Source organism: Acartia tonsa, chromosome 5 (genome assembly GCF_053477335.1).
Source record: "Acartia tonsa isolate MP-2025a chromosome 5, ASM5347733v1, whole genome shotgun sequence".
Taxonomy (NCBI): domain Eukaryota; kingdom Metazoa; phylum Arthropoda; class Copepoda; order Calanoida; family Acartiidae; genus Acartia; species Acartia tonsa.
The window spans coordinates 30,604,263-30,619,676 of record NC_137264.1 but is presented as its reverse complement, the minus strand read 5'-3'; the positions used below and the strand labels follow the sequence as shown (position 1 = coordinate 30,619,676).

The 15,414-nt window shown below is 41.8% G+C and overlaps 1 protein-coding gene across 1 annotated transcript in view; it reads left to right on the top strand.

The window, feature by feature from the left end:
* The window catches only part of LOC145319260 (uncharacterized), a 39,101-nt gene that overhangs the window by 15,515 nt on the left and 8,172 nt on the right, over positions 1–15,414 (top strand). Inside the window, exons 3-4 of the mRNA XM_080161273.1 lie at positions 1,510–1,651; positions 7,554–7,649. Coding sequence (XP_080017399.1) covers positions 1,510–1,651; positions 7,554–7,649 — 238 coding nt within the window. The remainder of the gene's footprint in view (positions 1–1,509; positions 1,652–7,553; positions 7,650–15,414) is intronic.

The window sequence follows — 15,414 nt, the reverse complement described above, 5'->3', positions numbered from 1 at the left end:
CTTCTTCTTCTATTTTCTTCTGAGAAGTGTCTGTAAACCTTATTTTAACATTATAGTATAGGCTTGAAATTTTTTATAAAATACTTAGCTTCCTATAAAATATTTTAAATTCTTTTTATTATTTTAAAATTGTTCTAATTGTTCGCTTAAAAATGAATGCCTACCTAATTAAGCAAAGCAAGACTTTTAAAATTGCAACAAGATTCTTCAAATTTTAGCAAAAACTGTCCCAGCTATTTTAAATGTTTTTGGTAATTCCTTGAATTATTTTACTATTTTTTTTTGTAAATAAAAGTCTTAATTCATTCAAATGTAGTTTTTTTGTATCTTATGTCCTTAAACTATTCCGCCAGTAAGAATTAACTAGGATAATATATTCAATACATGATTTATTAAATGTTGATATAACATTCTTCTAGTATTATTCTAATACAAAACAAATGAAATTAATTGGGGAGGAAAACAAGGCAGGTCAGCACAAAAAAATATGTATAGACAAACGGTCAAAGTAAGTTAAAGAGCAGATATTCAGTGGATTAAAACAGGTGAAATTAAAAGAGAAAGGGAGGATGAAAAATAGAAAAACATGGAACCTTTACATATGTTTTTCTGTATGACCGACAGTCTGACGGACCAAGCATGTTGTATAATGGATATTTTCACAAACATTTTGTATTAGAATTAAATTGTGAGCTGTACTCCTATATTATGAAAGCCTGTACTTGCTGCTCTGCCTATGAACATAATTGTCCTTGAGTTTTGATGAAAAGAGCTTTAGCAGAGTTTTAAGAACAGACACAGATCTACAACTTTTTGTTTTGGAATTTTGTCGCTGTTATCTGATTATGGTAAAACAAGAAACAAACAAACAAGAAACGGACTTGTGCTTAAAGAAGCGAAGTTAGTCTTAAAATCTGATATATATTTTAATGTCTAACAAAACCAAGCTAATATTGATTGATCCAGTTCTACAAGAGATGCGATTGATAATGAATAATTTATACTTGAAATAAAGTTCAGAATGCTTTTTAGTAGTCTTTTTACTTTTAAATTGGGTTGAAAAAATTTCTTATCATAAAATATCTCTCGATATGTACTTCTTCACCGTATATTATTCATTTGTTCTATTTCTATTAAAAAACTATGCATTTTGTCATCATTTTTTGTATTTTCGATTTAGCTTTTCTGATATCAAAAAGGCATTTGACTCTATACTATAAATTTTGCTAAACTGTAATTAATCTTTTTACCTCTCATCTATTTTTTTTACTTTTTTTAACTTACAAAAGGTCTATAGCAGAAAAAAGTCTAGTTTACCAGACTTGACGTAACCTAAACTATCTATGGTCCATTTAATTGATCACGTATTAGAATAGTAATATGGAACTATAAAGCTAAAGGTAGCAGTATACTTAACAGTCTATTTATAGTTCCCTATGTAACTGATTATTATCTGCTAATCTATCTATCTAAAACTTTCTAATACTATTTTTCATCTTATATTTTTAGACTGGATGTAATCTCCTCCTGTACCAGTACATCCATCTCCCCCCTGCCCCCCATCTCTCCCTCCTCCTCAGTCAGATCTACTCCCCCTGACTCCCCCATCAGAAAGACCCCCATTGCTGCAGACTCTCCCCTTCTTAACAAGGTAAGTACCAAGCAAATTGTTTTATGTAACCTAAACTAAGACAGAAAACTAAAAGTAAAGTACAGAGATAAAGTATCATATTTTGGCGTGGATCAGATACCTTTTGCAAAATCATGGCAAAAACACATTTGCCAGGGACAAATATTAAGGTAGCTATTCTTAATATAAGAAAATAGTCTTTAAAAATGGTAATTTTGGTAATTGTATGATGTCAATTGTCGTTCCTGTGTCAGTCATTACAACATATACATATATATATAATAAAATATCATGTTATTAAAAAAAGTTTTTATGGACACTTTATTTTCTGGAGCAATTTTACTTTTGAAATAAGAGGTACAAATACAAAAAAATTTGTACAGGACTTATAAGAAGCTTCGCTGTAAATGACGTATCGGAAAAGCAGTTAGCGAGATCATTCGTTACAGTCAGACAGACGGAAATAATGACCTTATAATACTTTTGTAAGCAGAATTTTACTGTGTTTTATACAAAGACTGACTTACAGACCAACAAATACGTCTTGAGGAGTAATTATTGCTCTAAGGAAAAACAAAGTACGTGTAAAGGCCAGGGGAAATTGAGGCTAGATAATCCGTTATGCTCTGTAAACAGTATTTTAGCTGCTAAATTTTATAATTAAACGTTGTCTGCAAGTCTAATTGCAATTCAAGTCTTGCGAATAAATTTTGGTTTTAAGGTGTCTGAACGTTTGAGTACATTGAAGCTCTTTATAGTGTCAATAAAAAAAGTTAATAGACTTAAAAACATTTAGCCGAAAATTCCGTATAACCATATATTAGAATTATTTTAGACACTATTAAGAGCTTCAGTATATTTTATTAATTTAATTAAATGTTTTTATGTTTTTAATTCAATATAAAAGGTTATTTATATAACTATATATGACTCCAAACAGTTACAAAAGTAATTTTTTCATTGGATAATTTTCGTAAAATTCTTTTAGTCCCCTATATTTCGATCATTACTGAAAGTTAGTCATTGACAATTGGCGTTATCCCCCCCCCCCCCCCCGGACTACCGACGAACAACTACTTTAGGTTAGGTTAGGTTATAGGCTAGGGAGCCGAGCGCTGCGGCTAGGCAGGCAAGGGGGCCGAGCGCTGCGGCTAGGCAGGCAAGGGGGCCGAGCGCTACGGCTAGGCAGGCTAGGGAGCCGAGCGCTGCGGCCAGAGTTCATAGTTCGCTATCGGGGGGGGGGGGGGGGGGGGGGTACTCAAATTTTCAATATTGAAAAAAAATTTCTAAGAGGATAATACCTGACAATTGATATGTGTATAAATATTAATTACTTGGATGTTATACCAGATTGTTATGTACTCTAATAAAGTGAAAATAACGATACATACCCTAACAACTTTACACCATCCAATCCCATCCTCTGCATGAACGAACTGACCAACTGACAATAAAAGCAATCTAAATCGGCTAAAAATTTTCCCCTTGCAATATATTCACGTATTCTATATACATTTCAATGGCCTAAAAACATTTACTTTGTTAAATTTTGATTGGTTGGTTCACAACTAGCAGTTTTCAAACTTGACAATCAATAATTTTAACCTATAGAAAGGGGTTATTTTGATAATTGGGGATGTACGACACGTCAGTTTTTTTCCCCACTGTCTTATCCCTTAAGATCTATGATAAATACAAATATAAACATTTTTTAAGCTACAAACTGAAAAAAGGCATAAATTTATATTGTAGCTTTCTTCTAAACTTTCTATATTGAAATATTTTTTTCTAATTTGAATACAATTAATTACATAACACCCAAAAAACTGTGAATAGACAAAAATGTGAAAAATTTACTATTGTAATTAATTATGAAAATGTCCACAAGTTTTATTTAGAAATTTCTACAAATCTATTTGCATCTAGTGACTCAGACTTAGAGTAATCATGGACATAATTTCAGGGATATAAAGGGATCAGACAATGACAGATAAATTGATGTACTTCCCTTATAAATGTACACTAAATTATCCCTTCTGTAGACTAAAATTAGTGGTTTAGACCAGGGGCGTCCAAGTTTTTTTTTTTTTTTTTGGGGGGGGAATTTTTTAAGGGGGAAGTAATTCTTTTTTTTTTTTTGGGGGGGGGGGGTATAATGGTGCGCGAAGCTCGCTTCAAATTTTTTTACCCCTTGGGTAAAATTTGCTTGGGGGTGGGTAATTACTAATTAACCCCCCCCAATTTTGTTTACCTTCTCCTAAAATTAACCCCCTGGTTAAAATTTTTTTTTTGGGGGGGGGGTTAATTTAAATTTTATTAAATATTTAGTATTAAATTTTTTTTTGTTAGAGATTTTTTTTTTTTTTTGTTAGGGGGGGGGTAAATACTAAATACCCCCTCATAAATGGTTAGGGGTGCCTACGGCACCCCACAGGGTATGGGTAAATTTTAAATGGGGGGGGGGGGTAATCCCCACTTTACCCCCCCCCCCTTAGACGTCTATGGTTTAGACGCTTGAACACTCAACTTATTGAATCAACTAATCAAAATTCAATAAAGTACCCAAAGTTGGTAAGCCAACGATAAGAAAAGGTTATTGTAAGACTTTGGAGACTACTGTAACAAACAGCTCAGTGGCTCTCTCTGCTGTTTAATCATGGACAATTATGTTCATAAATTGAAACCTTTGAAAATAATAAAAGATTGATATTTAATTTTAAACAGCAATCTAAATTTTCTTGAATGACTGATTTTTTTTTGTATCAGAGCTGGATCTTTAAATGTGTAGCCCTTACCGTAGCCGTAGCCGTAGTCGTGGCCGTAGCCGTGGCCGTAGTCGTAGTCGTAGTCGGAGTCGTAGTCGTAGTCGTAGTCGTAGCCCTATATTAAGTTTTTACGTAATATTATTATCATATTTTCTTCATATTTTTACTGAAAATTTAAAAATTGGTTGTTTATTTTAAAAATTAAATTATGATATGATATTTTATTCAAATGCTTTTTGTTTTATGATAATTTGAATGTAACATTTACTGAATATGTCATAAAATGTTCATAATTTGACCAAATGAGGAGTCTAAAATATCTCTAAAATTGTAGTGATTGCATAGTCTAAAAATGTGAAATGTTTTGGATAAAAGTTTTTAGATAATCTTTTAGTTACAGCAACAATTAATTTTTATAGTGTTTATACAGTGAAAAAAAGAGTTTTTTCTTCATATGAGTCATTTATTGTAACATTAAATTTTAAATTTATTCTTAATATAATAAAACATACTTTTAACCAAAGCTCTGCTGCTTAACATTCATCAAATCACTAAAAAGAGTTTTTAGAAAACTTTGCTATAATTTAATACTAGTGGCTTATAGAAGCTTTGTATTCGGAGGGGGTAGTATATATGATATTACCTCACTGCCTCATTAATTTAGAAATAAAATAGCCTTAAACCATCCATAGAGCAATGTAAATCTTTGGGAAATGAAAGTTATGATATTGTATCTTATTCTTCAACTATTAAGTTAGATATTTGAATTTTTTGCTTGTTAATGTTTTAATGTCCAAATTTTAGAAAATAGTGTACTGCACCACTAAAACTTTAATCCTTTTAGTAGAATAAAAAAAAATTCTAGTTGCGTAGTTACTCTATATATATTATATAGTATGTGTCCGCACGAACAAGCGTATTTTCATGGTATCAATTTCTTTGAAAGACATTATTAGATATAAATTTGAATGTTGATTTGTGTTAATCTTTTAGGTGTTTTTTTCTAAATACAAGTGAAGTATCTTTTTGAGCAATTTTACTGTCTTACTTCTGATCTTGACGAATAATCAACTGATAAAAGAATAGCGTTGTTCATGTATTTTTTATGTTTGTATGATTATTAAGCTTTGCTTTAATGGTTGCAGTGGTCCTTGATTATAAAAGTAGTAAGTGGGCAAAAGATATAAGATTACACCGTTACAAATTGCATCAATTTACTAGTCGCACTATTCAAGGTTTTATCAATTAATTCACTTGACTTAATTTACTACAAGCCAGACATACCAGGGTAAGTTACAACAAGCCACAAACACTAAAATAATTAAACTTACTTTTACCTAAAAATATTCATTTTTACGCCAAGGACCTCCAAAACAATTGCCTCCAATAGTTTGTCTGTGTGTGAGTGATTCTCATATCTTAACCGATTTTGAAATAATTTTCTTACTTAAAAACATTAGGAAATATTTTCCAGTTGTTATATGCAGTAATGGTATGTCTATCTGTCAAAAGAGAAGGATCTTTTTTTGTCTGAATAAATTAAATTTTGCGTATCTTGGTCATTTTTCATCACACCCTTCATACATTGCCTATTACCTAGTTGAGGGAATTCTCCTTCGATTTCAGGTAATCATCTAGAGAACTCAAGGACATCGTCTGCTTGTAATGGGAATGATTCAATACTTTAACGCCTAGTGGTCGATATAACGTTAAGTAAAATCCAACAGACAACCAACTCTTTGAATGCAAGACCTTTGTCTGAGAAGTCATAACTGTGCATTTTTTGCACAATTAGTGGCTCCTTTTTTATGGGCCAAGGAATTACATCTACCCTAACTATTTATGACGCTCACCTGACTTGGCAGCAGTAGAAACATTTTTAACGTCTTTAGTTATGACAATATGTCGGGCCAAGATTCGAACCTATCACTTCATCAACGATAAGCGGATGCGCTACGTGTTGAGTCACGGTCGCGGGTCAAAACCTTCTTATAGAGAAGCTGTACTGCCAATGTTAACTATGTTAATGAAAATATAAATTACCAGTTTTTTCCCAAGTGACGATTAGCTAAATACACAAAGAATTTAGGCCGATATATATATATATACATTGGAAATGTGAATACAAAACAGACTAAACAGTTCTGTAGCCCACAAGTTTTGCGACATCGTACCTGTTTGATAGCATAGCTACTCTATGACTGGTCTGCTATTATTCCATTTCCACTTATTCAATTAAATATTGCATTTGTTGTTGAATAATCAACATAAAATAAGTATTTAAGCTGAAATAATGTCACAACAAGTTAATTATAAACAACTAGTAAGCTGCATATTAGGGAGGACGGTCATTAAAATAGCCTTTAACACCCCCAAGAGTAAATTTTTATAGATGAAAGAGCCTAAAACCATCTATGGATCTGTTTGAACTTCCCTAAAATTGAGTTTGGTGATTAGCGAAATAAAAAAAACTTACTACTTTATATAATAGAAGGAATGATTAACAATATATGATAAAATAACAAAATCTTCCATTAGGCCAAAGTGTTAATAGTTAATTAATGTTTTACATAGGCTTTTACCAACAACGAAATTAATTCGAGAAAAAAATCTCGAAACCTATACGTGATTTTCAGCTGTCGTTAGGAGCATCACCAATTAGAATTATTTCAGATTTATTTCGCTTGTTGGCTATTCATTTTCCGTGATTATATGCTTAATGACATGAACATCTCACTAGATGCAAAGAAGCGCAAATGCTATAAAAAGGAGGATAATTAGACAATGTCATTTTTGACACACTTTCAATTTTTATAGCTCTATATCTGCATCTTATATACAATCATTTATGCGAGACAATTTCTGAAACTTTGGGATGTCTTTACTTTATTTTTCCAGAAAAAGAACAATTTCAACAGTTGTTCTAAGAAATATTCAGGGATGTAGGAATATGACAATGAAAAAGAAAATTAACATCTTCCATAAAAAGTTCTTGGGGTAGTTTGTAAATAACGGAGGGGAGATTGGGGGGAAGATTTATTTACCTGGCAGTGGCCCTTGTTCCTGGAATATTACGATGACAAGATTAAAGATTGACCTATATTCATTTTTCATTTATTCATTTTTTTACTTTACTATCTATCTATTCTATATTTCAGACTAATGACCCCGCGAGGAGAAGGTTGCGTAGTTTTACTAAGAACCTGAGGCGGGCAAAAAGTTTCAGAGCTTCCAGGGAAAAATCTGTTGATAAGGTGAGTTCAGTGAAAAAGGCATAGTTCACAGATCTCAATGTCTTTGTGTGTGATTTTAAACATATCCGTTAATATTTAGTGGTGTACTAATATCTTCATAAGCCGTCATTAGAGGGGCAAAATAAATGGTCATTAACATATCGATGATATGTCAACCATTAGTACTTTTGTTAGATACTATTTAGTCAAAAAACTATACTGAAGCTTTGACATGTTTTCTTGGGGGTTTGTTATTGAGATTATGAATGGAATATCAAATATTGACCCTAGCTTGGCTAGTCTAAAAACAGTGTAAATATAAAAGTAAAGCGATGAAAAAAATATTTCAAAATTACATAAAACTTTAAAAATCAGTTGTTTTCTTATAAAACTTATTAACAGTAGATTATTACTTATTTCTATTATTAAAAGAACTTAAAATTTTTGTGTTTCTAGAGAATTTAAATTGATGTTTTTATCATGCATATTCTAGGATGGCATAAAAAAAGATTTATGAACTCAAAAACTAGAAAACTTTCATCCATAACTAGTGCATTTCACACAAAAAAATATCAACAATATAAAAGATTAAGTAATTTAATCAATTTATGTTTGTCAATAAACAATGACTATATATATAGAGGCCTCCAGGAGCACTTGAGGTTAGGGGGTAAGTGTGAGGGTTAATTTTTTTTCTAAGGGCGATTTTTCTCGGGAGGGTGGTAGTACCACCCCACAAAATAGCTAAAATCTTCTCAGTACTAATGAGAAGCTTATTGTAAAGAAAAAACATTTTGCATTAGCGGTTAGCTATATTCTTCGGTACAGATAGACATCTAGTTACTTTAATAGAAGGATTAGCATTTTTATCTTTTTATGTAGTACTGTTGTATATACCTTATATAAAGAAGCCACTCTACCAAAAATGTCTTGTAGAAAAAAATATCTACATGCGTTTTTCATATATTTTTTTCAAGGTTAAAGAACTTATTTTTTAGCAGGACAGACAAATGACAGAAAACATGTGGCTTATACATGTTGAAATGTTGACAGGGCAGGGTGCAACCCACAAAACTGACCTTTTTTGGCAGATTATCTGTCACGGCTGCCACAGTGTCGGCGGCGCTGTCCGCAGACGGGGCAGTTATCTGCCAGATAGAGGTTTTTGACCCAGCAACTCCCAATCTCAAGCGGAGTCAAAAACACATTTCATATCTAGTTTCATATATAAATCTTCCTTTTTTATCTATAATATCTAACCATTGAATATCTTTCTTTTTATATGGTTCTGTGGTATCCGCCTAGGTTAAATGGCAGACACCCGAGTTCAAATGACTACGGCAGTGCGAACAGACGTGGACACATATATTATAGAGAAGCTACGCTTCTCTAGCAATCACTAAGTAACAAACAGAGTCTATTCAGATGTTCCTTTATTCAGGGTCTAAGGTTTACTAAAGTTATATACAACAAACAATAAATACACAGATTGGAATAAGTAATCATAAACAGAATCAATATAAATACATATACAATAATCAGTTTGGGCAATAATGATCCCCCATCCCTGGAAAGGGTGGGGGGAATTAACAATACAGCTTAACCATAATAAGGCTGTCAAAATCTATCATTAATTTTAGGCATAGGGAGGGGGTCGGCTGACCCCTTCCCCAGTACTCAGGGGAGGGCCCTCGGCCCTTCTCCGAACCAAGGTCAGGGTTGCCATAGACATGGCTCACGGCTGCCGAATACCACAACTCTCCCCTCGGAAGGCTGGGAGGGGGTTTCCCTGCCAGACTTCCGACAGTGGTTGAGGCCTTCGGCCCGCTCATTAGGGGCTATTATATACAAGAGATAATGATTCAATGGAATCCTAGTGGTGATTTTCAGGGCTGATGGGCCCCCAACGTGGGATAGAAGGTAGAGGCTGGCTTTTGTTGGACACGTAGCTCGGCGCCAGCGGGTGTCAGGTTGGCATGGGGCGCAGCCGCTGCGGGACCGGTCAGCAACGGGGCATTCTAGTTGTTGTTGGCAGCGGCTGGGGCACTGGCTACCAGGTTGACCGTCTGGGCGACAGCCTGGCCTCCCGAGGGGCCGCGGGGCTTTCCAGAGTGTGGCCCAGGCCTGCCTGGGCGGTCATTTCCACTATCGGCTGATTGCATGGATACCATCTCCTCGGCTGCTTCCCGGCCAATAGGAATGGCATCCCAGTCCACTGAAAAGTCCCGGGACTTGGCATGGGTGAGCCTGGCTCTGGCCAAGGCCTTGTGATACAAGGTTGGGTGGTACAGGAATACTTGTGACATCGCGTTCAGGGCGGCTCGTACACCTCCTTGTGGGGCTGCCAGGGAGATGATGGTTAAGTCTCCCAGCAGCTTGAGGATCAACAACAGCAGACACAGTATGGCTGCGCCATCTCCCCACTCGTGAATAGCCTGTCTGAACCCAGCCCAGACATCCAGGGTTGCTTCTCCTTCTTCCGCCAGTCGGTCAATATCGTAGGACACGATCCCATGGTCTCCGGTGGCTGAACAGCTGCCTTGCTGGACGCATGAGCCATACGACAGGCCGGTCAGCATGGCGGCCTTATACGCTGGAAACACTAGTAGCTGCTGCCAGTCGTTCAGCTCGGCCTGCGAATACAATCCTCCCGAGCTGAAGTCATCCAAGGGCTCGGTCAGCAGCTGCTTGGGTGTATCCAGCGGGGGCGGCCTCTTCTTAGGTGCAGGAGTTAGCTCTATCCATCCTTCCTCAGCGTGTACAGTTAGGGGGTAGGTGGAGGAGCAGGGAATTTTGGTGGCGTGGCCGCTATACACCTTTGTCACGGCATCTACAAATCCTGTGGGCTCCACCGGCACCTTGTCCCAACATTCATTGCTCTCCCTGACCACGTACTTATTACGTTGGCAGGTAAGCTGGAGCAATACATCTCCCCTCAAAACAGAGAACGTGCTCCCCTGGACGCGCACCGGATGGGCCGGGTCTAGCTGCTGGAGCTTCCAGCAATTGGCCGCTACTTCTTCTGCTGCTGCGCTTCTCATTTAAGTTTCCAGGGTAAATCCGATGAAACCTGCATGTATCTGGGCCTAGAGGGGGACATCCACGTCCCTGGCCGATACTCTGGGCAACGCTGCCGCGGCCGGGTCGGCTGCCACGAACAATGCTGGGTGGTTGGTGGCATGGGCCTCAAAGTCGCAGTTCACTATTGAGGTGGGGGTAGTCATGTTGATGAAGAATTGGGCTTGATGGTCAACCAGGAACGCATCCATCACCAGGCTGGGCTGGAGGCTGCGGATCAGCCTCAAGGGGCAATCTCTCCCCAGGTGGTCCCACACGTATGTGGCCTCTCCAGTGATACAGGACAGCTCGGAATGGGGACACTCTAGGCTCAGGTGGTCAGACTGGGACTCCACCCGTCCATTCTCGACTACGTAGGTCTCTTCCTTGACCAGCAGCCGTCGCTCCTGGAGCACTAATTCATTTCGGTACAGCTGGCCTTCGAAATGGACGTCCTCCCCTTCACAACCCACCCCCTCGGGGCTGTTGACCAATGCGCCCACCATATCGAGGGTAAAGAACAGGGGGTGGTTCAGCTGAAACGTCAATGGCTGGGTCTTGCCTGGCAGAGTGTAGACTCGGTTCCGGGCCAGGTCTCGGCACGTTTCTGGGTCAATCTTGGTTGGCCGCATGAGGGTGGGGACCGAGGTCACCTTTAGGTGGCCCCAGACTCCACACCTAAATGTCCACTGGGACACTGCGAGTTGACAGCTATATCCCGTAGTCTCCCGAATCTTAACTTGCTGCAGGACATGTATCTCATGGCCCAAGGGCACCTCCTGGTGTAGCGGCTCCTTGCTACACATCTGCTCCTTGTTGTAGGTGGTGACATGGGTGGGGTTGGCACAGTCCCACCCTACCAAGACATAGCTAGTTGTAGGCCACACAGCTGCTAGCAGTAGGCCCCACAGGACCATCCACCAATGTGAGAATCTACCAGACAGCCATCGACCTCGCGCACGCATCTGGGGATCCTCGGCTCGGGCCACAACTGCTTCTTGGGGCTGGACACTGCTGGGCTGCTCCTGGCTAGATATAAATTTCCATTGAGTGTTATCTTTGGATGCCCGGGGCGTCCCGATACCCTCCCCAATGACAGACTGACAGGTGACTGGCACCTGTCTGGGTGTCGGCTCCCCTAGCCCCAAGGTGTCCCTTCCCTCATCCATGGCATGCCCAGTGGCATGGGGCTGGAGTGCGTGTGGCACAGGCTCGCCCTGTATTACATCCCTCCCCTGCCCTAGGAACTCAGGTGCATGTGGCACAGGCAAGTCCTGATAACCCCAAATCTCAATCTCCCCAGCCTCTGGTGCGGGAGGCACAGGCAAGGCTGGAGGGTTACAATACTTTGGATACAATACATTTGTCAATTTTAACTTATCCTGGCTCAGTTGAGGATGGTGGACAGCTGGACTCTCTCTGCTGGCAGGGGGCGCTGGATGGTGTATAGCTGGACTCTCCCTGCTGGCTGGTGGCGCTGGATGATGGATAGCTGGACTCTCCCTGCTGGCTGGTGGCGCGGGCTGACTGGGGGTGACGGATGTCACCCCTCCCTCTGGGGCTGCAGGCTCGTTCCAGGGTCCAGGTATCTCGGTGGCGGCGACGGTTGTCGCCCCAGGCACCAGTGTGGGGGCGCTGGATAGCACCCCCCAGTCCTCGCAGGTGGCGGCGGCGGTTGCCGCCCCAGACATCAGCTTGGGGGTGCGGGGGCGCACTTCTCGTCCTTCCCACGTGGCGACGCCGGATGGCGCCCCATACATCGACTCCGATGCGCTGGCTAGCGCCTCTCGCCTCTCTCACTCAGCGGCCGCCAGGGCCTCCCCGTACACTGTCTCGGAGGCGCTGGGTAGCGCCCCTCCGCTCTTGCTGGGTCGACTCGGTCTGGCAGGCCCCATCATGTTGAGGCTGAAGGGTTGAGGCCTCAGGACTTCTGGCTCCGCAATGTTGGTTGGCTGCACGAACTCCGGTCCCAAGTGGTTGAGGCTGAAGCCCAGGCCAACCCGGTTGGGTTCAGCCGCTCCTCCCAGCACGTTGATCCTAGCTGGGATGGTCCCAAACTGCGGCATTCCTTCGGATTGGCCCGCTGCGCTGGGGGCGGCTGCTTGCTGGAGTGTTGCTGGGGGCGCGCTCCCTTCCATGTTGGCTACTCTGCTGGGCTTTCCTGAGTGAGCACCCTTGTCAGCTATGCGTCTCCGGCCGGCTACCTGGTCCCAGTCAGCCTTGCACTCGGCTGCCGTATGGCCTGCGTAATGGCAACCTTCACATTTGGCAGGACGGTCACGGCGTGGCTGGGTGCGTCTCTCTTCTAGGCTGACCTCCATAGGCGTAGGACAATCTCTGACTCGGTGGCCCTTCCCATGGCAGCGATAGCAGCGGCCTGGAATCTTGTCGTCTGGTGCAACCTTCCCCATCTGGTGGAGACCCGGAGCCAAGGCGCCAATCTCCATTGGCTCCGACTCATCGTATTGTGGCAACTGGATGCTGGCCGATCCCGTGAGCCCGTCGGTGGCGTCCACTAGGCAAACACCCTCCTTCAGCTGCTTGGTGATCATGGTCACGGTAAACATGGCTCACCTCGTGTACTCAGGTACCGAGGCGATCTCATGACCCATCATAACGCGTTTCACATTAGCGTTACGAATGCCGCGATTTAGTTCATCTATCAATAACTCCAGGTCTTCGTGGCTGTAGGCCTCCCGGTACAGCGCACACTTTGTGGATATGTAGGCTTGTATAGGCTCTGTCGAGTGCTGCCTGTAGTCTCTGAAGGCTTGCTTCAGGGTCTGAGACTCATAGGCTGGACGAAATAACATTTCACACTCGGCCTTGACTTGTTCGTATGTCAAGGCTTGGCCTGCCTCTCCAAACAGATGAGAGGCCATCTCCGCCGCTTGCCCTGCCAGGGATAGTAAAAGGGCGTTGCGGCGGTTCAGTGTGTCATGGGGGGGCACATGGTAAGCCGCCCATGACATTTCTAGTCTCCGGATGTGGGAATTCCAGGATTGCTTGGGCGGTCCTCGGTACTCCGGCAGGTTACTCAGCATCAGCTTGCGGTACTCGGCTGGAGCCGGCTGGGGATCGTCCTGGAGCCATCCTTGGAGCTGGTCGCCTCCTTGCGCTTGTGGCTGCTCCATCGGGTCAAAGGTTCAGCGGCGGGACACTAAGTTTTAAGTCAATACTATAGGTGGTTTACACTTATGGCTTTCTAGCCTAGCAGCCAACACTGTTTATCACTAGGTTGGTAGTTTAAACTACAAAGATCTAAAATAGGTGTACACTAGAATACTTGTCACTAGCTTCTGAGCTTTAAGGTAGGCTGGTAGGTGTAGATAGTTGTTGAGGGTCTGAACTGCTGTCAGGAACTGATTTGGTTTTCCTTATCACACTATAGATAGGAGGGAGGAGCTTGCAAGTCCTTTTTTTCTAAAAATATCTCTGTTGTATGCTATGGAGTAGCTCCGCTCCTGTGTGTGTGTGTGTGTGTGTGTGTGCGTGGAATCTCCTTTTCTTGCAACGCACCTACGCGCCGTCAGATTGCGCACACAGGTAAAACGCGCATCTATCCCTCAATCTGCTCTCTCATTGGTCCGCTTTATCTCCTTCGTCCGTTGAATTTTTGTTGCGTCCCAAGCTCCGCTGCGCAACCCGTGAATTGCGCTCTGTTCTCTCGGTCGCTATCTCCGCACCGTGGACGGACTTATTCAAGTGTCGGGAGAAGGGGGAGTGCGTGAGGGGACGGGGTAAAGCCGTCCGTTCCCCCCTATGGGGAGGGGGGTGCTGCAGGTTTGAAGTGACTGGGTGGTGAGGTAATTGTGCCTCTTCCTTAATCCTGGGCTTATTGTTATGTCACCTCAATTGTATTTGCTTCAATTTATGGTGGGCCCCTCCCCTTCCGTTGGGATAAGGGGGTGTATTTGTCGTGCTGAAGGCTTGGGGTCAGATTGTTTACCAATGCATTGTTATATTACATCTAGGTTCTATTTTTGGCTTTATCACAATACACAACAAATTTGTTTACCAAGCCTTGCCCATAAATCTATTGTTCAGCTTTCACACCAGGGTGGTAATCCATAAAATCTGATATAATATCTGTTTTTCCAGATGGGTGGCTGCGCTGTAGCCTCTCAGGATACTTGGAGTTAACGTAGTTTTTCTTCTGCTTGGTACACTACACTCGTATTTTCGCTCACAGCTCGCAGCTATTTGGCTTGTGTCAGCCCGTCGGCGGCAGGGAATGTCCCGTCCTGCAGCGCCGTGTATCCGAATCCGGCTGGTGGCAGCAGGGAATGTCCCTTCCTGCAGCGCCGCTGGTTCGGATCCTGCTATCTCTTGCAGTAAATGTTGGCCTATTTTCAGCCGTTTGCACTTATTTGGCCTGTTTCAGCCCGTCCGCAGGCCTGTTTCAGCCCTTGAGCGCTCAATCCTCCATTAGATGTCGGCGCTTCTCGCGGTTCTCCGTCAAGTTTCGCTGCTCTCCGCAGTCTCTCGTCCGATTTCGCTACTCTCCGCAGCTCGGGTTCCGCCACACTTAGTGGTCTTTCGCTAGGTTTCGCTTCCACAACTGCTGGATACAGAGTTAGACCTTGCTATCCAGGGTGGGTAATTCAGGTTGCTTGTGTCAGTTTTGCCAGTTTCACTGCTGGGAGTACCTTAGCCTCAGCTGCGCGTCTGCTCTACACTTGTGGTTTGCCGTAATCTCACACAGCTGTCACCAAAAGTTGTGGTATCC